We start from the raw sequence: 11,775 nt of genomic DNA on the forward strand, positions 1-11,775 counted from the left end.
ATCGCCTCCACCGTAGATGAACCGTCCCTGCGTCGGGCCTTCAACATTAATTTCAGATTGTTCAATACGACTTATCACGATACTCGTCGCTGACGCGGTCACGTTTAGCCTTACCTTAGCGTCCGTGACCTTTCCCACTGCCTCTCCTCCCTTCTTATGTCCGCTTTATATGACTCGTATCCGTTGCCTTCCCCGGCGTTGATGTTCTCTCTGCTGATTCATGGCTGTTGCCGGTATCTCTAGCCGAGAGACAGCTTTGAGTATATCGTAATGAGGGGATGGTGAGTCCGGAGGCAACCGATCTTGCTCCTTTTTCGCCGCGCCAGCCGCTTGTCTAACGCTTGAACCCTGTTTACAGTCTTACATGTCGCCAGCGCCATCTGAAATGTAACCCATTCACCTGTCTCAACCGTCCAGAACCCTAACGTTACCCTTTAGGTGACAAGACTGGGGCCGTGTGCTTACGTTGTCAACGATCGGGCCGACAGTGCATTCCTGCACCATTGAAACCAGAGGAGGTTACTTTTCGACACGGCCAGAACCCTTCCTTGCGGCCTAAAGGGCCTCCTCGTTATGGAGAAAGCGACTTAGCATTTCCAGATGATCAGATCTGGGTTAATACACCCCCTGACGGTGCGTTTTATCTCCAGGTCAATGTTGTAGATGGTGTGAGGTCGACGCATACTAACCGCCCCGTAGTTGCTTTTGAAGACGAGACAGACCGTACAGCGGCCGATTACCACGTTGTGCAATCTGAAGCGTCTTCATTATACCTGGGAAAGGCCTCTGAAAGTCGATCGTCAACCTCGGTGTCGACGTTGCCACCATCAACATCTTCCCTCCTGTCCCCTGCTCTTTCTCCAGGAGGCCCAGAGTCGTTCCGACCACCGCTTGATATCCCCCACAGCACGATTAATAACCTGCTGCCGGCAGACATTATGGGAGATCACCAGAAACTGGGCAACCTGAATGAGGCTTTTCTCCTTCGACACTTCCGGAGAACAATTGGTGCATGGGTGCGGAACACTTCTGTCGAGTTAGAAATGGGGGCATTGCTAATGTTGGCTATATATGCAGATGGATGTATGCGACCATGAGAGGCACTTCTCAGTGGATGCGGTCGAACGAGCGCCTTCGTCCTCCCTCCTGTTGTATGCCTGCTTAGCTACCGCCGCCCGTCATCTCTCTCAAACGAACAACTCAGTCCCACCAAACACTGCAGATCAATACCACGAGCAATGCATTGCAATTCTACTGCCCGTGGTGGAAAACACTGACTTTAAAATTAGCATCGAGATACTTCTCGCCTCGACAGTAATACTGCGCTGTTTTGAACAACTTTCTTGTGGGTGAATACCATATGTATCTTGAGTGGTGTAGCGTTTACTGACATATTCCACAGCTCGTGCCCTGTCGCAAGACCTACAACGACACCTCTTGGCTGGTTCAGTATATATCGGTTCTCACATCGACTGTGCGTTTTCTGGTGGCCTTGCAGAGGCGTCCTTCTGGGCCTTTGTGATGCAGGATGTGCAGTTCGCATTGGCGACCCGAAGCCCGCTGCGTTTGACCATTGGCCCTTTCGAAGAAAGGCTACGTCTCGCCTGGGAATACCGTAGCGCCCAAACTGACCGGGATTGGGCCCATCGAGCTCTATGGCTGCTAGCTGAAACTATTAACTACTGCTATGAACCAAGCAGTCCGGCTCACTTGAGTTCCGTTGTTTGGGACGTCCTGAAAAAGAAGATCTGTGATTGGGAGATGCGACGGCCAGATAGTTTCCGGCCATTACATTTCTCTCCGGCCACCACAAGCCTTGGGAGACCATTTCCTGTTATCTGGTTTACCAGCGCATCACACGGTATGCTCTCGGTATATCATCAACTGTATATAGTTACATTGACGGCTAATGCCCAAGCAGCTACCGCAGCGCAACAGATATGCATGGCCAAAGCTTTGATACATGAGTATGAGTTGAGAACCCAGAATTTCACGGCTAGCCCAAATCAAGGTAGCAAGACAATCGAGGTTGTTCTAGAACTCCACAACTGAAAGCGCATTACTGACATTAAACATAGAATGCTATCGTGAGAAACCTGAGTATCGTTTTAGGCATTGCCCTTTCGGCCGACGATGACCCTCCCGTTCGCATCATGGCCTGCCATGCGCTGTCTGCTTGTAAGTGTATCACGACAAACCTTGGATCCCATTGCATTGTGGCACCGATTATTAGAAGGCTGCTACTCAACAATTCGGGGGTCATACGCTGTTTGGTCGCTAGTGTACTAACCCATCACTAGGCGGCTCCTGGGTACGTGACCCACTAGCGCAAACGTGTCTTTTAGACCTACTTCGAAGGACAGAAGCAGAAAACGGATGGCCATGGACATCTCTGGCGCAAGCACTAAGTCAAAACTGGCGTATAACGGCGGAATAGTACAGCTGCCATGATACCTATTTTACGTCAAGCGCGCCCTTGCACACACACTTTCTTCCCTCTTCCTGTCCTATATAGCCCCCGCAGACAGACAGAGATGCATGAGATGTCTACACAATCCTTCCCAGCAGACAAGTCTTGTGAGGCAAGATCTACCGAGCCTAAAATCCACACCACGGCAAGGGGGACAGACCCAAGCTAAACTATTTGCTTTTAGGCGATTTGGGGCTCCCGCCGTTGCTTCGCATTCCCCACCCTCATGGGAGCTGGGTGGGGCCACTTCCAGGTGCCGCAATGCCAATAAGCCTTGGCCCGGCTGAGTTCGAAGCAGTACTTTGGAAGTCGTAAAGTACTACGTCTATTTTTGTGGAGCTTTGGTTCGTTTTCTTCGGCGGCCCCAACCGCCGGGCTAATTGCGCATCTAGGCTGCGACACGGTAGCTTATCTGGGCCAAGGACACGCGTGGGTTCGGTTTTGTTATGTACCTAGAAAGACACCCCTTACGTATGCATTTACCGAAAGTAGTCAAACGATAGAGAAGCAGAATGATCGATACTTCCTACACCTAAGGGGCTTATGGTTCCGGAGGCTCAAACTCCTCCCTCACAAATATAGAAAGTTGAGTCTGACCTGGCGTTGCTGAGGCCTCTTCAGTATCAACAACATCCCCAACCTATCTCAAATGGGGTATAACAGGCTATGCTATAAGGTTCTACTAACCGCTTACTTCATAGCGTGGATTCTACCCCCTTTACACTCCTTTTCCAAACACGTCTGATATTATATGACCAACCTGGACAATAATAGCCAGCCTCAACGTCATTTTCTGCACACATTCATGTAGCTGCCGAGCTAGTCTGCAGAGACCAACCGATAGCATTACGAAGCATCATGTAAACATCCAAGATAGGATCGGCAACACGTCATATCCAGCTATAATGACTAGCTCCTAAGGCTGGTATACATGATGTATGTGCCCTCTCCCTCCTTCTATGCCACTCCCTTCTCGGTAACTAATTACGAAGGGTACATACATGAGCGAAGCGCGCCCTAATCGCCGAAACCCAATAGGAGAGAAACACAAGACAAGCAGGAGCCTTTAGACTGTACCCTAAGCAAAAGCAAACCCCCACATATCTAAGCTCCTTCGTATGTGCCACACCATCTCCAGTCCGGATCCCTGGAGTGTGCTCCATAGCTTTTGTGAATATCCAAGCTCCGAAAGGATGGCAGCCTACATCGGATCTAGATCCGCGACCACCCCCGTCGATGAATATACTTTCACTGCCGGTGCCGAGACACCTTAAACCTTATATATAACCTGAACTTATTTTTTTTTTCTGCCCCGGGTTTGTTTTCCGCCAAACCGACGCTCGGATCGTTTCACCATGGGCGTTTTGACTTTCCTATAACACACCTTATTATGAGTCGTGGAGTAATCAAGATAATCTTTGTAGTATGGAGTATACCCCATTCGACCGTATACTTTGCCCTACACCACCATCAACAATCTGGATCACCAAACGGAGTTCCCGATACCAAGCAGGGAAAATAGACAACCATATCCAAGTGGAGTATCAATACCACAACCACCTACTCCAACTAATTAAACTACTACCTCGTAAACATTCTCCGACCCCCACGCCATCTTTCCAACCACATACTCCGTGAATCCGAGTAATCGCCGGCTCATGGGACCTTAGACTAAATCCTTAGTCCGCAACCCAAGTCCGAGTTTCAACACTAAGACAATCAAACGGTGGACAAAATTCAGGGTCAGGTCCCCACGCAACGCAACGGGAACCGAAGTCCGAAAAAAGAAAAAGGCGAAAACAGACTCACCCTAATTCCCTCTCTGCCTTGTTAAAAATCTCGTCCGAACCGTGGTTGCAGGGCAGCTGGGCCCGGTTTTCAGGTTCAACCACTTAGATAGCCAAGTGTCTAATTATGTGATTGTCAAATGTGCTCTTTCCTATAACTAATACTACATTTCCCAGTTGAGTAATCATTACATACATTAGATTAGTTACTACTCTATTTATCAAATAGTTATTTTGAACCATTAGATAAGTACTTAAGTAATATGCTATAAAATAAATTAAACTTTATAATTATAGATTTATACTAAACTAAATCTATATACCGAGACGACCCGTTCTACTCCAATTACCTTGGCAGTCACGTGCCCTTGGAGTCATGGTCAACACAGCCGAGGAATACGTATTCCGCTGACTAAGTTCGTTTGAGGGAGTTTGCTCTGGAGATGTCATTGGTTGGTGGAAAAATAGGATAAGGTTTGTGGTTACGTGTGTTTTGGGTTTGAGTTTGGGGCGAAGGGTTTTTTTTCACCTTTCTTATCTTAGCTTCTAAGTTTCTTTTTTATTTTAATCTTATTTTGGTTTGGGTTTGGCTTTAATATCCTGGTTATTTCTTTAGTCTTGCGTTTCATCGGGGTAATCTGGATAAATTCATTTGCGTTAGGGGTTTATAAGGTTGTTTGGTTTGTTTGTTTGTTTGTTTGTTCTGTAGTTCATTGTTGGATCTATGTCCTAATTTTCGTTTTCTATTTTGGGGTTATACATTGACAAGAGAAGAGGGTATCATATCAGAGAATATGTATGTATGTACAGAGTGGGAAGTATAGTTCACTGAGGGATAAATAGAGATATTTGTGCAAATCGACAAGCTCCACATGCCGTACAAGACACGGAGCATGCGGAGGACACGGGAGGTGTAGAACCACCCTCCGCCCGTGTCTGAATCGCAAAGGGTATATATAAACGACGACGTAGACTGACACGCCCGCTGAGGGTTGATACGAGTGTATCCACATTAATAATACCCGGTCCCCTCAGTCGGCAGAGGCAAGTTGAAGAACCCGTCTCCCAACATATTCTCCAGCGCATACAGGTTCTCCGGCTCAAACCCCACCTGCATTCCTAACTCCGGCACGAAGAAACCCTGCACCGGCCACGGCATCACCATGTTGCTGTTTACCGAGGGATCTGGGTATCCCGATGCTGGGATATCCTGGTAGGTTGACGTCAAGGGGGGATAGTATTGCCGAGTGGTAGCCGGGAACTGGGCCCAGGGGTCTGAATCCGTCGTGCCACCTGTGGCCGGGGCAGGACTTGGGCCGAGAGAAGGTTGCGGCTGTGATACAAGGTCTGAAGAGGGAGTTTGGCTAGCCGGCCCTGAGGCCGGGGGAGTGTAGTCGGCGGTTGATGGAGGGCATGGGCCCTGGCCTGAGCTAGGACGGTTCTGTGGTTCGCCCATGGCAACTTCGCTCAATAGGTGAAGAGGAGTCGTGCCCGTGTTCTTCTGGAGCCATCAGCTATGTTACGGGAGACTTCGGGCAAGCGAATATATCGAACGAGAAAAATGGGGACCAACTCACCCTTTGGTATTTCTCTGCGGCTGATTGACAGGCAGCCTTGTCATTGCCACAATTCATTGGGCGCAGCCCGCCACTGAAAGCGTCTCTTAGAGATAATCCATGGTCCTTGCGTTTCAGAAACCACCCGCGAAGCATGCTCAATACCACCGAGAACTTGGCTGGGGTCCGGCCCCCAGCCTGCTCGCCGGCCCGGGTGTAGTGCTCGATCACGCGATCGAGGTAGTATTCAGTCTTTAGACTAGCGACATCGATTACCTGGCCAATACGAGTTTCCGGTGAAGAGACAATAGAGTGAAGTTTGATCAGTGCAACAACCGTAAAAGAGGTCCGAGCCAGGGCGAAGACGGGCAGAGAGATGAGATCCCTGATGTCAACGGAGCAGATGGTATCTATAGCTTGGTGAATTGAAGTAAGACAGGTGCTCAATGCATTCATATGGGCGGCGCTTGTCGGGCTGGAATGGTCATCGCCTGGCAACTTCTGATCCTCGCTGTAATCCACGTGCATGGCACCCTCGTGAAGATAGAGGTTGACGATATATTCAGCTTGCGTAAATACGGCTGGCAGCTCGTCAGTAAAGGACATAGGGAGAGAACGCCATGGGAACTTACGAAAGTCACTCGGTCCTCGCTCCCTCCGGAGTTGCTCTAGCTGTTTTTCAAACACTTTGAGGGTGTACTGAACCTTGGGCTCTGAGAAGGCAACAATAGACCCAGTATCGTCAGGGCAGAACTGCTGATGGATCTCCTCGATGATATGTACTAGTTTGGCCCATTGTATCATCACCTTGTCCGAGGGTAATGCATCGGATGACTTCTCTAGTATTTCTACGCACTCATCCATATACGGAGTCCAGCGTACTAGAAGGGTGCGTCGCAAGGAGGCAGCAACCCTACAGATGTTAGAAACTATTCCTCACAGCCAGTCTCGAAGGGGGATGCTTACTGCACAGCTAGAAAATAACAACCCAGCCACGCCCGTCTAGCCTCCGCCGAATCAGGGTCCTGCGAAGGCGACTTTTTCAATATAAGGTCCTTGACCAAGGTCCATGGACGGCTCTTTGGCATCGGCCTACGGTACATCCCAATATCCATAGCTATTGTGACAGCCATATGAGTCAACTGGTAAAACTTTAGCTCTTCAAAGTGATCCGGCGGGATGTACCAGTTGCAGGTCACAAGAAGACCCTGAATTAAATCCAGTGACTTTTCGCCTTTGACAACGACACGTTCGGCAATGATCTTGTAGAAGTCTTCAATAAGTGGAATCTGTAATCCAGGCTGGATAGGCCCCACGGCTGTAGCGATAATGGCATGGAGTAGCACCGGTTTGGTCTTGCGGATATCTCCCATCGTGGTTCCGGGAGGAAAGACCACCATTGGGATATGGGGCGCCATATGTTCCACATATCTGGCGAAAGATTCCGATGCAACGGCCGCACTCACAAGGCCTCGGTCAATCACATCGGCGGGTTCGTTTGCTGCGCTTGGTTTCGGCGCTGTGGTATCTGAGCCGGGGCTTGGACGAGTATGCCATTGCCTAGACATATTATCTAAGACCTGCTCTGTAGCCGGGCTTGCAGCACGATAGAATGAGGGTGCCGCCAGACCACCGTCCCTTGAGTCTTTGATCTCCCCACTATGTCGCCGTTTGTTCCCCGCCAGACCGGTTGGGGAGCTCACAGGTGCAGAACCAGTCGATGTGCTATGAGTTGGTCCCAACCATCGTCTTCCAGTATGCTCCTCACGGGGCGGGCCTGGATATGCTGCCTGTAGCGTTGGTCCACTGCCCTGAGAGGCCTGTAGGCTTGCTGTCAGCGCGTCAATCTTCCGCTCCAATTCCGCGACGCGACTATCTGTCTTCTTTTGGCGTCGACGCGTTGGGACCGTAACGACACAGGATCTTCCAGCCTTGGCACACCGTTTACAGGATGCGTTCGGATTGCTCATGTCAGGTTCGCACCGTACTTTCAACTGCCGACATGATTCGCATGCACGTGGTCGTTTCAGCTCGGAGTAAGGATCGTTGGGGTCGAGCGATTCAAGCCTCTGTGTACTACCAATGATGCTTCCGGGGCTCGACTGGTATAGAGCATGAGTAGCCTGAGGTTGCGTGGCTGAGGTACCGTAGTAGCTGGGGCCGCTAGAGGTCGATGTCGCAGAATGCAGTTGTTCATTCGGTGACATCTGGGAGGGAGGGTCAGGATAGTCATTCGTCGGATGGGAAGATAGGGTAGCGGGATCGGCTTGTCGAGTGGCAGATGACGGAAGATAAGCATGGTTCGTTCCGACTCCCTCTGGAGGGCTATTATCGCTGCCCGGACGCAGGCGCGGATCGATCTCCATCAGTTGCGGGGACTGGAGTGGATATGTCACCGTCAGCACGTCGGCCTCTCGACCGCAGCAACATGATGATGAGGCTTGCGATGGGGATTGTTCTCAAATCCAGCAGGCGATGCAGAAGGACAGGGATTTGCGACGGTAGATCAACCAGAACAGAAAGTAATACCACTTACCTGAGAGCAGTTAGACTGTGGAACAATGTATGTCTGTTGATGGAGCTGCTGGCGTGCAGTCGGCAGAATCGGCGGCCGATGACCGACAAGCGGCTGATCGGTTCCCACTAGTCTGCTTTGGGCTGCCCTTGTACTAAGGTACTATACTGCTTTGATACAGGCCCTGCCAGATGATGAGACTTAACCCTACATCCTATTTTCACCAACAACTTACGGCGGCATTCAAGCTCCAGCATATCATCCAAATGTATGTAGCTTCCATTTCTGGAAGGTGCAGATCTACCCGCCATCGACTGCGAACTGCGAACTGCGCAAGGGATGTATCGACACCGCCGTAGGATATAGAGATATAGAGCCGAGATAGCAATTCGAAAGGCAACACGCATATCATGGTATAGAGTAAAATGCTATCTGTAGATTGCCAACAAGGGAAATATAAATGAACGCCCGCTCGAATGGTTGCGAAAGAGATATCCAGTACGGAATTCGAGCCACAAACCAACCAACGCCATACTGCCAACTCAAGCTGATGAGAAGAGAAGAGTCCACGAAAACATAAGAAAAAGATATGAAACAGCTAGAGAGTGAGAAACCAGAAAGCAACATGAACAAATCGCTCAGGACACTTTATGTACCGGACACTCCTTCTTTCGCTCGAACCATTCAACAATGCACCTTTTGTGGAACTTGCAGAGACATTCCAGTCGGATTAACGGCTGACCAACCTCATACTCCTCCATGCAAATAGTGCATTCCTGCACACTGCCATCATGCCCAAGACAATCCTTCTCGGTAGCCGTGAAGGCGAGCATTCGCACAGGTGTGGAAGACTGCGCAACGGGACTGCTACTGTTGGAGGGCGAGCGCGCTCGGGAACCATGATTTTCGATGCACTGTCTAATATGTGCCTCCCGATCATCCTCGTTCCCGTTCACGCCCAAAGGCGGAAGTACATGGTCACAAATTGGGCAAAGATCTCGCTCATCCACACGGCGACGGGGAGTAGAGATAGGTAGACGTATCTCTTGGTTTGGAGATGGAGCGAACGACGGTCCAGCCGATAGCATCGCGCTGCCTGGCGCCAGAGGAAGAGGCCGTCCCGATGCAATCGTAGATGGGGCGAATCGCGCAGCTGATAAAGAACCGTACTCCATTGGCCGTTCTTGGAAACGCGATCCTAAGGACCCCCCGAAACCACCGTACAAATGATAGTCGCCTGACCCCACTGTCCTCCGTGCTGAACGAGTAGAGAAATTGTCGGGCTACAAATGATTATCTCTGATTAGCCACGGAAACATTTACCGATACAAAGAAGGTTAAGTAACTTACAATCGAGGCGTACGGTGGATGGCGGGTGGGTGATGATAGGGAATGGTAAGGACGATGACGGGATTGGTTGGCTGGTGCACTAAAACCACCCCGTATATAATCTACACCTGACTGTGGCTCGCCTGGAGCCCGAATGGTTGTATATCCGCGCGGTGGTTCTGGGTTCGGGTCCGGAACACAAGGGTTGCATAAGCGCACCTCCTCGCCACCCCCAAGAGCCGGATTAAGGGCTGTGGGTGATTGGGCCGAGTCATTTCCTTCTAGATCAATGAGCGGCGCTACACGTGGTGGTATCAGCGTGGATGCACGGGAACGATTGGTGTCTGGCGGATGGACAATAAATTGTCTCGGAATTGTGATCCGGTGAGGTGAACATGACGCACACACCACCCGTCCACACTTGCGACAGTGATGTTTCCTGTACCAGAAACTGAAGGGTGTTCGACAGATCGGACAACTTGTTACCTCCGAGTCGGGCTGCCACCGCGGCCGTATATGTTCTAGATAATCATTTCCTGTTCGTGACCAGGAGGTTCGGCGGTTATTTGATCGCTGAGGACGCTGGTCTGGTGGCGACAATGACAAGTCAATAGGCGTGGAGTAAGACGCACCAGGCGCAGAGCTTTCGGGTCGCATAGACGACGCCGCACTGGGAATAGACCTGCTATTCATCTGTGCTGTCATCCACCCTCCCGATTCAGTCGCACTGCCAGATACTGACTGTCTCGACCAAATATCTCCCTCCGCATTGACTAATCTTCTTTTCCGATCCGGGCCAGTTACAGTGGAGCGCCTTCTCCCAGAGCGTCTGTCAAAAGCAGGACCAGCCTCGCTTGTCATCGCGGTGGCGGAGGTCGCATGGGGTCTAAATCGGTGCCCCAGGGCGGAATATGCGGTAGAAGCACCTACTGGTGCAGAAGCCGGGACAGAACTTGACGACGACGACGACGACATCAACCAAGGATGTTGAGTGGACAACGAATTCAACGTTGGCTGTTTTCCTATCACTGGAGAAATCAACCTCCGCCGTTTAGATGACGGGCCGTCATGGACTGAGTGGCGCGACGATTCCAGGGTGAAAACACGAAAGTACAGAAGTAACGAAGACGGACACGAACACTTGGGGATTGGTTTCGTTGAAGGGGATAGAAGGCAAGGGCGAGAAAAAAGGACGACAAGGGGTGACCGAGCCAGTAATCAAGGGTTCTTATCAAGTACGGTTCAGGGCGGAGAGGGAGTTTCCCAAGATTCGGAGTTGATGGCACTAATAACAGTCAAAAGTAAAAGTGACTCGAGGCGTGGGTGTCTCGTGACACCACAAATACAGACGCTAAAGGGGGAAATAAAGAAGAACGGGAATTGCACAATGAATTTACGCTTGAACAGAATACGAAGTGAAGGCAAAAGAGAAAAAGTGCAGAAAGAAAAGAGGGTGAGAGTCAAGGTTAGTTAGTTGGCAAGTGTGCCTTACGATTCAACCGCCTCTCCTAATATTCTGCGCCGCGGGGCAACTGAAAAAGTGGCGGTCCGTATTTCTAAGGCACCAAACACCCACGAGACTGCAGCACCGTGTGACCTCCGAAAGAATTTCAAGTCATGGGTGAAACCCTTTTACAAAGATGCTGCAAATTTTTCAAACTCTCGGGTCAGATGCCCCTTGATGAGGTAAAGAAGTATCTTCCACTTCTCCAGGCAGTTCTATAGGTTCTCTGCGAAACTTTGATACCGATAGCGTTTGCCACTTCGGCTTATCATAACCGATACTGATCCACTCTTGCTGCTAGATGGATAACCCATGATAACGAATTTGATTCAACCTCGTAAATCTTGGGGCTATATAGCTAGAAAGGACCATCCATCATGCCAGTCGAGCTGACCAACCCTAATCTCACGGTAGTTAAAAAGAACTATTCCCGAATACTTCATACATGAATTGAACGCTCCACAATATACAAGACGAAGAGCTTCTGAATCAGAAGGCTTTTCCCGATCACGATTAGCTGTTTTTACAGGCACAATGGAATGCCATCGAATTAAAGATAGATGAAATAGGGCAGGAATAAGAAAGGAAAAAAAGAAAGAAAGAAGAAAGAAAAA

The 11,775-nt window shown here is 50.0% G+C and overlaps 2 protein-coding genes across 2 annotated transcripts; one reads left to right on the plus strand and one right to left on the minus strand.

Annotated features, from left to right (window-relative positions):
- Nucleotides 1–270: 270 nt before the first annotated feature.
- Nucleotides 271–2,289, plus strand: ABOM_009872 (Zn(II)2Cys6 transcription factor; the record flags this gene model as incomplete). The annotated part of the gene is made up of 9 exons (XM_022537000.1): nt 271–281; nt 359–387; nt 439–633; nt 700–1,016; nt 1,078–1,345; nt 1,403–1,861; nt 1,922–2,028; nt 2,079–2,178; nt 2,282–2,289. The coding sequence occupies 9 exons, from the start codon at nt 271–273 to the stop codon at nt 2,287–2,289; spliced, it is 1,494 nt and encodes a 497-aa protein (XP_022385438.1).
- A 2,980-nt stretch (nt 2,290–5,269) lies between these two features.
- ABOM_009873 (putative C6 transcription factor (War1)) lies at nt 5,270–10,518 on the minus strand (the record flags this gene model as incomplete). Its single annotated transcript, XM_022537001.1, has 7 exons — nt 5,270–5,758; nt 5,835–6,394; nt 6,446–6,726; nt 6,780–8,191; nt 8,985–9,611; nt 9,679–9,956; nt 10,062–10,518. 7 exons carry the CDS (start codon nt 10,516–10,518, stop codon nt 5,270–5,272), a joined length of 4,104 nt encoding a protein of 1,367 aa, XP_022385422.1.
- Nucleotides 10,519–11,775: the final 1,257 nt, after the last annotated feature.

This window comes from Aspergillus bombycis, assembly GCF_001792695.1.
Source record: "Aspergillus bombycis strain NRRL26010 chromosome Unknown contig00105, whole genome shotgun sequence".
Lineage (NCBI taxonomy): Eukaryota > Fungi > Ascomycota > Eurotiomycetes > Eurotiales > Aspergillaceae > Aspergillus > Aspergillus bombycis.